This window comes from Gavia stellata, chromosome 8, assembly GCF_030936135.1.
Source record: "Gavia stellata isolate bGavSte3 chromosome 8, bGavSte3.hap2, whole genome shotgun sequence".
Taxonomy (NCBI): Eukaryota; Metazoa; Chordata; class Aves; order Gaviiformes; family Gaviidae; genus Gavia; species Gavia stellata.
The window spans coordinates 37,533,486-37,551,373 of record NC_082601.1 but is presented as its reverse complement, the minus strand read 5'-3'; the positions used below and the strand labels follow the sequence as shown (position 1 = coordinate 37,551,373).

Below are 17,888 nucleotides of genomic sequence, written 5' to 3'. Positions count from 1 at the left end.
CTTGTGTAGTGCTTGAGAATGGTAAGAGGTTTGTTTGCAGGGCTGGGAGTTCTCAGAATAAGATGATTTTTTGTCGTCTCTGTAAGAAGAGTGAGCAAAGGTTTCATAACTCTCACCAATACTTCTTAGTTGGAGAGTACGCTGGTTCTTTGAATTTACTGTAGAGAAAGAGAGTAAGGCACTTTTTTTTTTAACTTCCCTAAACATACAGTTACGTTGACCTTGAGGTGATAAAGCTTCTGCTCTTATTTTCCATTTTCTGTGGCAATGTTTTATCCAGCAATACCTTCATGTTAAGTATAGACATTTTCAATCTATCTTCTGCTGAGATATACAGAAGGTCCACCTAGTTAATTGCCCCTGTTATTTATGTGTCAGAGAGATAGCTTTTTATGGGCTTCTTTTTCTTCTTTTCATCAAAGCTTGAGCATATAGCATTTCAGAGTTCAGTGCTGTAGGTAGTGCTCTGTGCTGTCTTCCTCATGTGATGCTCACCTGTTAATCAGAACCTGTATTGTGAGAGTGGATGTATTTCTATCCTGGCTGTTGTTATCGGAAAGAAAAGGTAAAAAAGGATATTGTCAATTTTCCTTAGGAACTGTTTTCTGCCTTTCAGAATGTGGACTGAGATTTGGGTACGTTTCCATTCGGTAATGAGCTTTACGTTATTAGTTAATTATTGTTTTTATTAATTTCCTAGTGATTCTTAATCAAGGGCAAATTATCTGCTGAAAGGTTCATATCTGATTGAGGCAGGGGAATATTGCTGTGAATTGCTTCTGGGTTACATTAAAACAGAAAGCTGGACATGCTATACCAATCATCAGCTCTGTCATGTGTTCAGCCAGTTCTCAAGGCTGGGGTACCTGACCAAACACCTTTTGCTGTTACATGGGTGAAAGAAACACACCTGACATGCAAAGCCAAGAATTTGCTGTTAGTTTAGCTGAAGTCCTAACGGCCTGCTGAAAGAATTATTAGGCCAATTAGAACGATACTGGCATTTATAGTCCAAATTATCCAATTATAAGAGCTCATTCCTGATAATGATACAGATATATGTAAGCTTTCTAGTGTCTGATCGTTTTTTGGTGTTACGGTCCTCCCAAGAAGAAAAGGGAGGTGTCATTACAAGTTGTCAGCATAATGGAAGAGTGGAAGAGTGTGGTGTTGATATTGGTGGTTTCTTCCTCCCTTTTGCCGGGAAGAGGGTGAAGTTTGATGGTTTCTTTCTCCTCACTCTGAGATCTGTTTGGGGTCATTTTAATGTATTTACTAGCACAAATATGTGCTCCAGTGGTTCCCAATTGCATATTGTAGTGAAACTTGCTATATACAGTGTCTTTTACATATGTTGGATGCTTCTGCATTTTCTTTTTGACCTTAAACCCACTTCTATGCATATTTTCAAGTTGCATTCCTTTAGCAAGCAGTAACTGAACACTAGTGAATTGTTTATAGCCCTGGGACCCTGGTGTCATCCTGTTCCTTCCACTTCCAAGGCCTCTGCTGTGAACTTGTGCTTGTCCTTTTGGGGGTCTGTGTTATAGTCCTGCTTTCCCTCAGCAGCCTACAAGTTGTGGTTTACTGATAACTTAATACTTTATTAACATAGTGTGGTGACACATCCATCCTTGCTCTACAGTCGCTAATATTTCAGTCTGCAAAAGCAATGATGCAGTAGAAGACACAGATATATAGAGACACGTGCTCTCGTAACCACTTGCTACCAACATCTACTACTCACGGTAATGTCAGTGATATGTCATCAAAGTTACTTTACAACACATTTCATTTGCATGGTTGAAAATGAAAGCGTAAGTCAAATTACAGTATTAGTTCATTTTGCCTTGCAAGATGCAGTCTTCATATTTAATAATTTTTTCTTTAATCTTGTGTTTTTCTCAGAGGAGTCTGTGTGAATAGTATTAAAGGTTGGGTTAAGGATAACAGATTTTCTCTGTGCCAGTTAGCTATGGCTGTGAGATACATGTCAAAATTTGCAAAGGCCTGTCCTTGTCTCAATTTTCATTGATCAAATTTTATATATTCTTTGAAGAAGCTTGTCATGGTCCTGGGATAATCTCTGGCAAGGACCAGATCCTGCTGATGAGAAGCAATTTGTGAACAGAGGCTTCGAACGGTTCAATGATCCAATATAAAACTGATATGAGAAAGTGATTGCGATTTAGCTCTGACATAAAGAATTAAAATAAAGAGCTCACTTTGAGGGAATTCATGTATCTCCTTCAGCCCCTCAGAGTTATTAGAGTATCCTTCAAGGATTATGGAAAATAATCCTTTAGAGAACCTGACTGTAAATATTAATTCCTCATTTTTAGTCATTGTGCACATTGTAGAGACTGGAAAGATTTAAGATTTGGTAGGTTTATTTAAGTCTCCGTGGCAGTCTTTCCTAAAATGTCAGTGACCAAAGAGGCTGAAAACATAGACTAAAAATTTCTGCTTGCAATTTTTAATGTGCTTGTAGAAAGGGTATTGTGTCCTCTTTCAATAAAGAAGGAGGAATAATCAGAATAACAGCCTAATCCTACAGAGAACTTCAGTGCTGGAGACACAGTGAACCATTTTGACCCAGCTGAAAAGCTGGTGGGTCACAACAGACACCGGTAGGTGTTGGAGGGCACTGGAGTGAAGAGTTGTTGGGTGAAGTCTCAAGGATCTCAGAGCTGCCAAGTATGCTATTCATGCAGAAAACAGCAAAACAGTCTCCAAAATGAACAAAAGACAGCTTTAACAGCTGAGCCATCCAATGCTTGTGTGTTGATGGAGCCATCCATTTTGTGGCCTTATCATCTCCTACGAGAAAGTCATTCTAAAGGGAAATCCAATATTCCCTCTTCAAAGAGGTGTAGAGGTGACCTTTCTCTGAAAGGAGTTGTTGGTGAGGAAGTCGTTGCTCCTGTGAAATGATTTATGGAAAACGAATGCTGCTGAAATGGGGTTTTTTTCCAATAGCTTCAAGATTTCTGGATAGAGCTTAGATGGGATGGTCTGGAGCTCTCGCTATTTATGCGTGGGAAATTGTAACTGGCCAGAGAATAAAGCGGTCATCAACATTTAGCACTCAGTGACTGAAAATACCAGGAGGCAGTGCTCCACTGAATGAGTGTTTTGGTTGCAGCAGAACTGTCAAACTTGAAAATATTGCGCGTGCTGTGCTCAGAAGGAGCATTCTGGATGCTTAAACTTCACCGCTGGAGTGAAAGGAAGGTGTCGGATAATGCCATGGGACCAGGGAATGGCACATGATGTCTGGAACAATCCATGCTGGCTCGTCTCTCCAGAGCAGCAAAGAGGAGCTGTGGCCTCTGATGGCAGCCCCGCGCTTATGGCCACCTGTGTCTTCCCAAAAGTGTGGAGTCGGGCCCTTTTCTCTACAGCATTGCCCTGTTCTCTAATGGTGCTTCAAATAACCATTTCTTGATAGGATTTAAAATGTTGCATATGTTTTTTTGAATTAGAATCCTAAATGGCGCAGGGGTGGGTATAAAGGTAAAGTGATCCTTAAAGAAGTGATGTGTACTGATCTTGTCTTTAATCTTTGTGACTGAAGAAGCTTCCTTAAGTGTTGCTGAAAATTTCCATGGTGAATTTAAAACCTCTGCTCTCCATGAGCTCGGCAGGAGTTTCTCCATTGACTTAATAGAATTAGGCCTAGAGTCATTAAAATAAATACCTTTAAATTAGACACTAGCATATGTAACCACTTTCCAGATGTACAAGTGTGCGTCAGCTTTATGTTCTTTTCATTAATCTGGTAAAATTAATTTGATAGGCGAGATGCTAATTCTGTTCTTTTGTCTTGGCCTTAATATTTATGGAGTATTCAGCTGATTTTTGCTGAAGCTAACAAAAAATATCCTACAGCTTGCAATAAGATCAGGCTGTTGTTATACACGTGGTTGGTAGCTATTGCAGTGAAATATTCCGTATGCAACGCTCAGCAATTCTGCAGGCTTAAAACAATGTTTTTGCACAATGGCAGCGCTGCAGCCATTTAGTCAACTTTAGAAAACATAGTTATCTTAAAACAAAAGCAACAAAAGTCTTAATTTATGCTCCGTAACCTGTTATTTGTCAAAGTCTTGGAGCCTTGTTCAACTGTAAGCCATAATACTATCTGAATCCTGCAGCAGGGGATACTGGAAAGGAGCAGAAGATGCGCGGACACCAGAATGATGTCAAATGAACCATGAGGCTTACTGTGCTGGGAAGGGCATTAATCATCACATAATGAAGTATGTGTTTGTTTCTGGCAGATAATTTCTGAAGGAAAAGCGTTGAAAAGACTAGAAAGCAAAGAAAGATTTATTTTTCCTTCTATTGCTCCAGCGTATATCTTTTGCAGTCGCGTAATCAAGAGTAATTAGTAAGATCTTCATCAAAGATAACTAGCTTTCATGTATATTACAGGTCCAAGTGTGTGATTTTTAAATCCTGCATATATCTATATCTGTGTGTGTTAGATTTCTTCTAAAATTAAAAGACCATCAGGGGGGTATGGCTGCAATTCATGGTAGAAATAGGAGAAGAAAAGGATTATTCACAACCTGCATGTTCCCTGTCATCGGGAGAACTTAATATCTGGTCATATAGAATGTGGTTCTGTTGCAAATTTGTGGCGCTCTCAGTTTTTAAGAAAAGGTTTAAATTTTGCAGCTTAAAGTGAGATGCATACAGCTACAGGCAGAGGCAGTTAGAAGCAGCTTATAACTTGCAACAAACTGAAAGTTACTCATAAGCCAGCAATAGATCAATGTTATTTATTAAAGGCCTCTTTAAAAACAAAGTGAGTGGCCAAAGTAGTCCATACACTGATAAAGTGAGGAGATGAGATAACTCACTGGATAAGACAGAAATCATAAAAATGGTGGTTGGAAGGAGTCACTGGCTTCTTGCTCACCAGCAAACTAACATCAAGTACTATGGGGCTTTTTTCAGCCATGTCTTGAATTTCTGCAGGGCTGGAGATGCCACAGTCCCTGTAGGTAACGTGTTCTGGTGCCACACCACCCTAGCAGGGAAGCTTTCCCCTCCACTAGCAAAACGTGACTCCATCTGCTGTGTCACTCCCCATCAAGCAGTTGTAGGCTGCTGTTAAAATTACCCCCTGTTCCTCTTCTATTGCAGGAACACATTAGAGCAATAATTCCATACTGGCAGCATGAAAAAAAAAAAAAAATTGTCTATTAATTTCTTCCTTAGCCTACTTATTTGAGTTGGTTGAATTGCTAATTTCATTGAGAAACCTTGACATTTCTCCTTTCTGTAGAAATAACTTGCCTTGTTTAACTTCTGCTAGGGAAGGCCTCTAGCACTAAGAGGGTAAGTTCTTCTTGTATTACCGTAATTTTTTTCTTGGAGCTTTAATTTTTTCTATAATCTCTACAAAGGGAGAAATATTTTTTTTTAAATAATATGAAAGATTTGGTTATGAAAAGTATATAGAATTGCAGACCAGAGTGCAAGTGAAGAGATGCTGCCCTGTCGTGCTGTGTAAAGTGAAGGGGTCTCCAGTTGCAGAACAGCAAAATATATATATGCCTGCACAAACTACCAAAGACAGAAGGAAAAGATGTGTATTTTACATCTTAGTAAGCAATGTTTTCTGCTTTAAATGGCATGTTTCATTCCCCATTTGAGTGTTTACAGGTGTTACAGGAGCTTTGATCTATTCAGTTATTATTTGTAATTGATTAAGCTCAATCCTCCTTGCAAAAAGATACTCTAATCTGGTTTGGTGTGACAAGTGTTTATCTAATGAGTATGTTGTCGCTCTGTTTGTCATACCATAATTCACATAAAGAAGCAATAAACCATCTCAATTAACAGGGAGCATATTGACAGCAGTCATGTAGTATTTGGAGAAAGGGGAATATGCACAGCTTCTAGAATAATCACCAGCAGCTAAGAAATACTCATATTTAATCCCTGTATTAATCAGTAATCAGATTTTTTTAAAAAACAAACTGAATACAAGCCAAAAACCCCCTTTATTAACAATTAACAATATGTTTTATATCAAGTACAGATTTAGAGGGAAGACATATTTAATTTGTTTTAAATAAATCCAAATGCCACTTTTGTGCCACCTCCACGACAGCGCTGAGCTACCAACCCTTGTTCCCCATGTTTAGGTAATTAGCAAATTTTTGAAGGGCAGGAGGGAGCCACAATGGACTTCCAGCTCCTTTCAGGGTGCAAATGGAGTTACAGACAGCATAGGAGCTGGGGAAGCTCGTGCTGGATTTAGGACGCACGTGTAGGACTGAATATCCCGTGTCTTCATGTCTCAGCCTAACGCTGCTGTGGCTGGCTGGGAGGGTGGAGTAGGAGCAGACGTGTGCCTTGCTCTCCTGGCCCGGCACGTCGTTCACCAAAACTGGCACTGATGCCCGTGGCTGCAGCATTGCAGTCTGCGTGTCCTCCCTCTTCCGACGTGGGCGATTTAGCAGTGTAACTCTTCATCAATTATTGCATTTAGCTTCGCCTCCCTTTACAGCTGCAAAGTCCTCGTGCCAGTTAAGCAGCAGCTGCGTTTTCTGCTATGTGGTATAGACATGAGAGTATGTCAGTTCTCTTAACGTAATGTAAAGCTGTAGGAATGAATTACGCACTGGACTCTTTCACTGATCACTGGTCTGCTTTCTCAAAGGTTCCCACGTTAGCTGGGACTCTGCTATATCTGGTCTTTCAGAAGCAACTAACTTGAAAACGAGCTACGACAGAAATTTCAAGGTGTAACACAAACACTTGGTATTTCAGTGCTCAATGTATAAAAGGCTGTAGCAACCTGCTCATGCTATTTGAGCTACAGCTTCAAATTTTTTATAATTAGGGAGCAAGAGAAGCAAGTTTTATTTTTATGAGTTATTTTTAAAAGCTAAAAATCACATAAATTCATGATTCATGGGATCATTTTTCCTGATAAAATAAAAAGACAATAAAGCAGCAAAATTCGATGTCATGGCTGTTAAGTTCTGTAATTTTATACTTCCATTGATCAGAAAATGAATTTATGGTCTACATTTTTTCAGCATTGTAAAAGTCCACATAATTTAATTGTTAATCTAAGGTCAAAAGCAAATTAGCATAATAATATCTGAGCTGTACTGCCCTGAAATCCCCTGATAGGCATCTTTCTGACTCCTGCTATTATAAAAACTGTTCCCATTGGTTCTTGGCCCTATTATAGTTGTTCCTAGACTAGGGAGATAAGCTTTGCACAGGTAGTTTATGAGAGCCTCTCTGAATAAGCAGTCCTTAGATGATGCCTTTGTGCTGGGGGGGTGGCTGGTTTTCATGTGAGGTATTAACACCACAGAGAGAGCCTGTATCAATCCTGATGCTTGTTATGATTCCCCCTTCGGTTTCGTAAACTTTGTTAAAAGTTTCACTGCTTTTCTTCAGAGTCAGTTCTGATAACATTAAATTGTATGTTTCAAGCTATAGAATTATTTGAGGCTGGGTTTCTGTTTTGGGTTTTTTCCCCTCATTTTATCACCTGGTATCATACTATTCAGGTACATTGTGTTTCATTAGTCAGCCTTTACATGCTTTTGCTGTCCTGGGCATATTTATTAATTAATGTCTTCTCTATGTTTTGAAGACCTATGAGTTTGAAGTGCTGTTGTTACAAGTGCTTAAATCTTGAGTTTAAAAAAACCCAAACCAACAACCACTTTGCAAGGTGGCAGAAGGCTTGTAATAGTGATGTAAGAAGTGCACTTAATGCCACGTTGTATCTTTGCTTTCGAGAGGCTTTGATCCATGGAGTTCTTCAGGCACCTGGCTCCGGCAGCAGTATCTGGGCTTGTGGTACTGATATTATAAAATGCAGGGGAGAATTAGGAAGCTCAGCATGAGCTTTTTGAAAAGCAGCATGCTGAAATTAACTGTCTAATGTGGTAAATGGGGAAATGAAGACAAGGGTGAAGTAACCAGAAATGGGGTCCCGTTGGAAGTCCTCTTAGGCACGCCTGGGGACACCTGAGTTGTGTGCTTCTGAGTGAAATGTAGCCAAACCTGAGTTTGGACCTCAAGTGTATAGTTTGGACCTCTCATGTATAGTTTCATCCATGCATAGGTACGTAGGAGCTGGTAAAGTCTTCCTTTTCGTCTGGACTTGCATACCTCAGCTCAGCGTGATGTAATAATGGGTATGCAGTAAGATTCCTGGCTGAGTTTCTTAGAAGTAGGTGGAATATTTCTGTTTCACGCCCAGTGTTACTGTGAGATTTGTTAAAATAATCCAGCTTCTGCCTGAGTGAAAGCAGCCCGGTTGCAGGATCCCATTGCAAGGCTGGAGAATCGGGATGAGGCTTCCCATCGCTCCGGGCTGGGGGGATTCATTTGCAAACCGATGGTGGTCTGTGCTCTGCACGTTCAAAGTGGCAATACAGTGTATCAGGATAATGATGAAGGCATTTAGTTCTCTTGGAGAAATGTCATTTAATTATTCATTGAGAGCTGTTTGTTGAACTCTGCTTGCTAGGACCTACACATTTTGAGCTAGTTCATAAGCAGAGCAAAATACAGGAGGGAATCATATATAAATACTGTATGACTGCCTGCTAATTATTTGCTTACTGATCCATGGAAACAAACATAACAGGCATTAAACTAACTATTGAAGTTAGCATTAGTGAATAGTTCTGCCACATGGAAAGGCATAAAAACTTTGAGAAAAAGATGCTTTTTAGGAATAAGACACACTTGGTTTTCTATTGCTACCATTTACTTTGAACAACTTTTGGGGGGGCCTCGTGATACTCTGAAGGCATGGACTAATGGCATTTTACGTATAATTGGGCAATATTTCTCTTTCATTTGCATAATACAAGCAAACCCAACAGCATACAAATAAAGGGCAGCATAAATGCAGTGCTAGCAATCACTAGCATGACTAAGTGCAGTAAGGGAATGCAGGTGATGATAGTTTATCAGATGCCTAAATAAAGACAAATGAGAAATAACTACAATATCAAAAAATGGGGACACACATTTTCTTGCTTAGATTGCCTTTTATGTATAGGAAATAGTATTTTTTGGAAATCAGGCCTCAAACCAGCTTGCACCAGGTGCATGTTTAGTGGTTTACAACTAAGAAGAGTTCCACTTATACATATGTATTTGCGGAATAAAGTCCTCAGGTGTTACCGAGGTATAATCCTTAAATTCGTTAAAGATTGTTAAAGCTCTCCATGAAAACGACTGAGATACCAGTTGTAAGAAAAAAAAAAAACCCATGTTGTGTAACTAGTTCATATTCTGCTAAGACCAGTTTTCTGTACAGGAAGGGAGTGGTGTATTTGACAGGAGGTCTGGCAGAAGGGGAGCTCTGGAACGAGTGGTTCTCCAGAAGAAAGGAGCAGACAGTCCGACACGAAGGCTGTGCGCACAAAACTTCTGCCAGACTCCTCTGTCTTACACGTTGACACCTACTTGTAGCGATCAATGGGAACAATTTAATTACTTGAAAATTGTGAACGGTTCTTCTGTACCAGATCTAGTAGGTGCTAAACAGATAATGACTGATCGGGCTGATGAAAGGCTCAGATGGGTAGAATGATGTTTGCTTGGCAATGATAGGCATGAAATGCATCTTCTGTGCCTCCAAGATCACCTAAAACTTCCTTTAACAGCATTGTTCCTATTCACTGGGAGCGAGACCCTACTCGCACCCTGAAACATGTTAACTTCAGCACTCCCGATGGCATTGAGTCCTGCTACCTTCCAGCAGTAAGAGAAAAGGGGTCAGAATCAAATCACTAGTTATGATCATCCCAGTAATTACAGTAAAGGGCTGCTGCTGGAGGGTGATTATGGATTTGTGTACACCTCAGCTTCTTCTTTTCAACCTTGTGAAAAAGCACTCTTGCTTTGTTGCATGCTTCTTTCCTTACGTATTGGAGGGGAAAAAAACCTGCAGAATTATTGAGCTTTACAAAATGGAATGAAATCCTGTCTTTATATGCCAAGGGCTGGAGGTGGGAAGGGGAAGGAGCAAACTTCATCCCTTCTCTGGTATTCTGAGTACTCAGAAGTCACCTATGAAATGAAATACTTTAGGTTTCACAAGTGGCTGGTGGGAAGGAGGGTCAGTATCATACTATCTTTAGGAAGACAAGAATGCATGGGGTAAGAAATGTTCTACAAAGATGCTTCACATTTCAAACCTTTTTTCTTGGAAAAAAGTTACCATACATCCAGTTTTGAGTGAATTTATAACCTTATGCTGCATTAGCACAATAAGAGAAATTTTGATAACTCTATCTAGAAAATATAAATGTTAGAAGTGATTGCCTGTCAAATTATTTCTCTGTATCTATCAAGGATGTCTTCAAATGAATATCCAGTTGTTCGAAAAATAATGCAAAAATTGAAAATAGAGAGTAATACTCATTTTTCTGTGAGCGTTTGTTTGCTTTCTCAGCATGTTTCTATGTGTATGTTTCTTGGCATTAAATGAACTGCTAAGGTAGCATTAACATCACGCAAAATGGCAAAGACAAATTCGGTGTGTAAATTAATGCTGTTATTTGAGGGATATTTTTCTGTGAATAGGAAAAAACAAATCACAAAAGGGGCAAAACACAAAATTGAGAAGGAGCAGGAGAACAGTGCTTATAGAGTTCTTCAAACTCCATTACATGCATATCCAACACATGCCACCAGTGATAAGAAAAGTTCTCAACATCCTTCAAACAATTTGAAGTTCATGGCCGGCTGTTAGCCCTTGGACACTAAAACGGTAGCAAGTTACTCTGTTCTTCCCAGAATCATGAGATTACGATCTCATAAAATGATGTCATCTAGACTGTGAACCATATTGGGGACACACTGAGCAACTGAGTGATACACAGATGGGGTTTGGGAATTACAGGAATTCTTTTTGCTGACATGCAGGATTAGGAAATTCTCTGCGTATTGTCCATCTGTGGTGTAAAGAAAACAAAACCCCCCCACAGAATCAGAGCTGTGCATTTTAATTTCCCCCCTAAAGAAACAGGCTGGAGATGAAATTGAATGTGAGATACTGGATCATGCCTCAGTGTCTGCTTAACTGCTGCGTCAGACACCAGCGAGAACAGGAAACAAGCTCTTTCAAAGGGAAGATCTTCCCATTTCAAATTACATTCCCATTTCAAATTACATCCCTTGGGGATCCCTGCTGGGACAGGACCCTTTAATGTCTTTAGTAATGGCCTGGATGGCAGGACAGTGTGCTCTCAGGAGCTTTGCAGATGATACCACGCCGATAACGTGGCAGGGCAGGTCCAGAGGGACCTTGGCAGGCTGGAGAAAATGTCTGACAGGGACCTCCTGTGGTTCAGTGGTGACAAATGCTATGCCCAGCATCTCGGGCAGAAAAACCCGAGATTTAATACCGGCTGCAGGGTCGACAGGCTACAGAGCAGCTTTCTGGAAAAATACCTGGGGTGGTCTCATTATTTTTTATTACTGTCTCAAACAGCAATCAGGCCGTGGGGAAGGTTTTTGGGAAGAGAGTCATGAGCAAAATTCTGGATGAACATTGTCTCATCCTACTGAGGCTGGTCTACTTAGATTACAAAAGCTACAGTAAAATTTTCTGTTATTTCTAACCTAGTTAACCCATCTCTAGCATCTCTATGTGTTTTGATTATTCACTCGAAATGTATACATTTATTGAATTGGGTCACTTTGGTAGGTTCAAAAATAATTCGAGCCATGAATGCTTACCAGAAAGTAACTGTCATTATAAATATTTATCATCCCTGGGTTTTTTGTATGCATTATATGACTATTTCTTGCAGAGACTGAAGGAACTGAAACAGAGGGAGTTTGCTCGAAACGTAGCATCTAAGTCACGAAAAGATGAGAGGAAACAGGAAAAAGCCCTTCAACGTTTGCACAAGCTAGCTGAGCTAAGGAAAGAGACAACGTGGTAAGTGTAGAGCTGCTGAAACATAAAAAAATACTTTAAAATAATCCCCTCACTGTGAGCTGGTGCTGTGGGATGCGGGGCTATTGGAGTCCCTTGGCTGGAGCCCCCCCCCCACACCTTTTTATGGCATTTTTGAAGCAGGATGTGTACAGTAATTTGATTCACACTATGTGCAGAAATGAATGTTTAACGTTGCTAAAATGACATGTATTTTTCGTTTAAAAAAAGATGCGTTTCATATATATTTCATAAAACCAGGCATATTGGTAGAAAGCTGAGTGAACTAGGTCATGCATTTGCAGGCTGACACTACTTCATTGATGAGGTGAGGAATACAGTCTGTCTTCCTAGGATGTAACAGATCTCTGCGATTTAGTTTTCAAACTGCTCGCCTGGGAAAGCATCCAGAAATCTAGTTTTACATTTCAATAACTGGATTTTTTTGTATTAAAAGGTAAGTGCTTCTTTTCCCCAGCTCAACAGGGTGTTTACCTCCTTCTGCAAAAGTGACTCCTTGCTAGTCATACGTTTTAGTACTGCATCTAGGCATACTGTTGAAATTAATATTGAGCTTGCTAGTTGCAACTGTATTCTCACTTAAATATGACATAGTTATGACACTGAGAAGCTGCTGAAAATATATGTACCAACTTTTCACAGTGGAATCTCAGGGGAAAAAAGCAAAAAAGTAGATGCTGAAATGAAAATGTTTTCTTTTTATCTAGCCTTCATCTCACCAGATGAACTAACAGAGAAGTCCAACCAAGTTGTAGCTTCTTGTTCAGTAATAGTCTCTTTCTCCATAGTTTGGATGGCGGGCAGCATGCTGAAACAAAGTCTGTCTAAGCAGGTGGATGGGACGTGAATGTTGTGAGGTCTGTTTGACATGAGCAACATGACACCTAATTTTAATTTTTTTTATCTTTGTATGATAAGTCATGTAGAGACTCCTTCTCCTCCATCAGTGTTTTAACTCTTCAAATTTAAGACTTGAGGATATTAGATATTATTCCTCCTAAATGTACTCCAAAATCTGAATTTAGCATATTTCAGGAGAAAGAGAAACTTACTGTTTCCCTTTTTCTATGATAGTGAAGCATAGATCTTGTGGGGTTTTGTTGTTTTTGTTTTGGGGTTTTTTGTTTGGTGTTTTTTATTTTTAAATATCCTTCTTCCAGTCCCTGAAGGAGACTTTATCTCTGAGCTTTATTTCTCTATTTAAGAATTGCTGTTTACTACCACTTTGCATCCTTAGAGGTGTGATATAGACAGACACAGGATTTTTAAACTGGTATTTTCTAGGTTGGTTTTGTAGAAGTCACCATTTTATTCTGTTAAAGAAAGGATTTGTGTGGGGTTTTTAATATGTATTTTAAATTTTTGAAGAACTGGACACGGCAGGAATTCTCACGAGGAATTCCTTTCTCATAAAACCTCTACATTCATTTCTAGACCCAATAGATTAAGTTCGCCATTCGTTATCTCAGCACTTCTTGGGGTCCTAAAGAACACTTGCAAGTTTTCCCGATGACCCATCATCTAGTATTGCTCTGCACTATAACATAGAATAATTTGGTTAAAACAAACAAAAAAATCGTTTTAACAGAGGTCCTTTACTCCTAGTGCTGAGCAGTTCTTGTGGATCCTGGAAAATTGGCAGCTTGAACACTTTTTGCTCTTCTCTTTGCTTCCTATTAAGTCAAATAGAACAGATGGGAAGAGGACATGAAATGAAAAACAGAAGTAGACAGTGATAAATTTTTTCTCAAGAGGGATGAATCACTTACTGCACTACTGTCAGCTGAAATACTCTCCCCAATATTATTTTCCATGAAAGAAATTGCTGAGATTGCGACAGTTTGGTCTGTGAACACAAATAGGATGGGAGCTGCTGGGTGATTGCCCGTGGGCAGAGCAGCAGTCACTAGGATGATGACTAAGAGGGAAGTGGTCTATGAGGCACTCTGTCTTTTAATATATTTTGTAGCACAAAGGAATGTAAAACCTCTGCTATTTGTAGTAATAGTGTTGTAACCACGATGGTTTACTGGGAGGAGAAGCAAAATTTCTAGGGAAATATACAGTCTTTTATTAGGCCAGCCAGTATGTCTAGGAAAAGTGAACTACCTGGTAGGAGTATTAGTCCTTCAGCTGATAACTTCATATGAAGGAACTGGGGGTGCAATATTTACTCATAATTTTTTTTATACTCATCAACTGATCTTATTATAAAAGGTGACATTTTTTCATATTCTAAATCTATGTTTCCATAGATTCTTCCTCTTTCTTTGAAAAAAAGCTCTTCGATACCAATGTAACACCGTATTTCTATCTGCAGTTCTCTGAAAGGTGCTGACTCCAAGTTTCGTTTTCCCTCCTAGTGCTCCTGGAAGCGGCCCTATGTTCAAATCCACTACAGTGACTGTGCGAGATCATTGCAATGATATCCCACAAAGCGCTGCCATAGATTGTGCCGACAAACAGGATTTCAGCTGTACGTTAATGCATGATGCGCAGAACTGTAAAGACATCGCTTCAGTTATTTCTTCCACTCCTGGAAATGCATGTAGTAATAAATCCGATGCTAACAAATGTGGAGGTCAGGTTCAAGGAGCTCAAGGACATAGAGTTGGGTTCTCTTTTGCTTTTCCTAAGAAAGCAGCAGTCAAACTGGAGTCTTCAGCTGCTGTTTTCTATGAATATAATGACGAAACATCTGTGGAGCATGGATTTAGCAGAAGAAGTAGGTTTGTTCCAGGAGCATGTAACCCTCAGTCTCCTTCAGCAGCAGAAATAGTCCTGTGCCCTGAGGAGAAACATAACTGTTTTCACCCACTGGTGGAAAAATGCATGGACACAGCAGAAGCTCCTGAAGCTCAGGAGTCAAAAGAGCTGGCCAGTGAAGAAAGGGTGCTAGAAAGTCCCGTATTAACTCCTGCTGTGTCCTATTCAAAGCAACTGGTGTCCTCGGACATGGATGGCTATGGTATTGATGTGAGCGCAGCAGACTTATCGGACCAAATGCTGCCCGCAGTTGTGGACAGTGCTCAGGTCCTGCCCCTGGACTGCAGTGGTTATGAGCTGCGGGCAAACAGGGCTCTTGCGCAGGCAGTTGTAGAGGATTGTTTATCTCTGCAGGATGTTGTGGAGGAAAATGATAAAGACAGGAACAGTGATTCATCCACAACTGAAACTGAAATAAAAAAGCTGGGGGCAGATCCGTTAGTTCCATCACCATCTGAAGAAGGTAGTAGTGGAGCCCCACAAAGAAAACCAGACATGTGGAAGAGACCTTCTGAACCCTTTGTTCCTGTTCTTAGCAAACATGGATCAAATATTCTTCAGTGGCCATCAGAAATGTTAATTTACACCAGTACAGACCCATCGATTTCTTATAGCTGTAATCCTTTATATTTTGATTTCAAGTCATCAAGAGCAAGTGACAGCCAAGAAAAGCCCAAGCATCAGCCAGCCATACCTCATTTGGACCATAAAACTGAATCCAACCATAGCTTAGTCTCAGATTTTACAAATAAACCTACTTCAGAGTGTTGTGATTATGAAACAGAAATGAATAAAAATGTGTGCAACTATACAATACCCCTTATAAGTGATGTTTCTGTCATCAGAAATTGTGATCTTGCAAAAAATCAAAATAAAGTGTCCTTGGATGAGTCATTCAGGATTAGAAAAATAGACAAGTATCACGTTTCTAAAAATCACTTGCGACAAAACACTGTGATAGATGAGAAATATAACAAAGTCTGGATCAAAGAAAGCCATGAAAAATGGCTTCACAAAAGTAGAAAACGGAAAAGGAGAAGAAAATTATGTCATTGTCATCATCATCATTGTGGGGACACAACATCGGCAGAAATGGAGATGTCCTCAGTGACTGAAAAAGAAATTAGTTACAGAGATGAAAATAAATATCATCACCTCCAAAATAATCCAGAGAAGTGCAGACATGATGTGGGGAATATCTGGCTAGCTACCGGTGAGATACAGCAGTCACGTCAAAAACTTGGTATTGAAAATGGTCATAAGAGAGTCATGTCTGCGTCAGATCATGTACACGGGGACAAAGGCTGGTGTGACGCTTGGAGTGCAAAAAATAGCAGCCAACACCATGGTTGTAAACAACCGCACAGAAAGAGCAAAGCAAGCTCTCGGAGACAGGCAAAGCAGCTGGCTCTGAGTTCCAGGAGGCACAGCTTAAGGTACTCTAAAACATGTTGTAGCTGTAAAGTCAGGAGGTCAAGCTGTAGTCCAGAGCATAAATGTTTAGGACACTGCAGTGAGGAGAAGAGTCCGAGTCAAAACCAGTCCATAAAGAGAGGTTACAACGTTCTGAGAGAGGAACCTGAAAAATCCCACCGCAAGCGGAGGCAGCATACCTATTCCTCTTCATCGGATGAAAGCTCATACGGACAGACATTATCAGCAGAAGAATATCTTAGGCAAGCACGTACTTTAGGTACACATCATAAGGCAAAAGGGAAACGCAGGAGGAGGAAAACTAGAATCCATCACATATTCCTTGACAGGAATGGAAGAAGTGAGACCTGCAGACCTTCCAAAGAAAATTCTGCAAATCCTATGTTAAATATTTTGGGGGACTTCTTGACTCAAGACAGTCTAGACAAAACTAACGTGGATCCCAAAGCTGATCATGCAAAAGATACGGATGAAACAATGCAGCTGGAGGAAAGCAAGTCATCTCTAGAAACTGATAGTTTACATGTGCTGGAAAATGACAAACTGACGGCGTGCGCAGCGATGGAGAGTGCTCCGAGTAAGTTTTCTGACATCATCACAGGTTCTGCTGCCTCTGTTCCTGAGCACAGTGCTCCAGCAGCTGCCAGCATGCATGATGTTCTGCAAGGTGAAAAGAAAAAAGAAAATGTCAACAGTTGTGAAAATCAAGCTCATTACAAATTTCCCCTTTCCAACAGACATTTGGAACAAGCTCCTCCTAAATCCTATCTTTGCCATTATGAATTGGCTGAGTCTCTACCACATGAGAAAATCAGTGAGGTGGCCAGCGAATGGGTACAGTGTAATCCTGGCATATTTAGTAGCCCACCACCCTTGCCATTCAAAGAAGCACATATAAACAGTCATACCTTTTTAACTACCGACCAGTTAATAGCCCCCTTCACCCTGCCAGATCAGACATTGATATTCCCTCCAGATAACCACGAAAAATTCAAAGACCTCCCATCTGAGGCGTATCAGCAGATCATGCCACAAAACATGCTGGCCAACAAAGTGAAGTTCACCTTCCCTTCCCCGGTGATCCAGCCCCCGAATTCCCCGCTGCAGCCCTTACCCTTGCAGCCACCACTGTGTTCTACCTCCGTTACCACTATCCATCACACCGTCCTACAGCAGCACGCTGCCGCCGCCGCTAGTACGTTGAAAGTTCTCCAGCCCCACCAGCAGTTCCTCTCCCAGGTCCCGGCTCTTTCCAGAGCACCTTTACCTCATCTACCGGTAGGACCGAGGCTTTGCCCGGGGGGCCATGCAGCCTTCGTCGCCCCACCACATTTGCCGCTGCTGCCGCCCTCGGTCCTGCATCCGACCCAGCTGGCGTTTCCCCCGCTGCCGCACACCGTCTTTCCATCCCTGCTGTCCCCACACCCGGCTGTCATTCCCCTGCAGCCCCTCTTTTAGGACAGGTTCTCGGGGATGGAGGAAGGAGCCTTCAGCTAAACGGTCCTGCTGTTTCTACAGTCCCCTCGGCTTTGCGAAACGGTTCTGTGAAATAAACTGGTTACAATTCCTCGTTCCTTGGGAAGCATTTACTGTAAGTATAATGATGCAAACATTCATGTAAAGTTCAGACCTATACTATAACTAAAGCACTGAATACTCTGATACTAATATGAACTCTATATATAGATAAGTGAAAATCATGTCTTAGAATATGTAT

General features: G+C 40.6%; 1 protein-coding gene across 1 annotated transcript in view; it reads left to right on the top strand.

Annotated features, from left to right (window-relative positions):
• ZNF804A (zinc finger protein 804A) overlaps window positions 1-17,629 on the top strand; it is a 154,807-nt gene extending 137,178 nt beyond the window's left edge. Inside the window, exons 3-4 of the mRNA XM_059820706.1 lie at window positions 11,823-11,953; window positions 14,335-17,629. Coding sequence (XP_059676689.1) covers window positions 11,823-11,953; window positions 14,335-17,629 — 3,426 coding nt within the window. The remainder of the gene's footprint in view (window positions 1-11,822; window positions 11,954-14,334) is intronic.
• The last annotated feature ends 259 nt before the right edge of the window (window positions 17,630-17,888 follow it).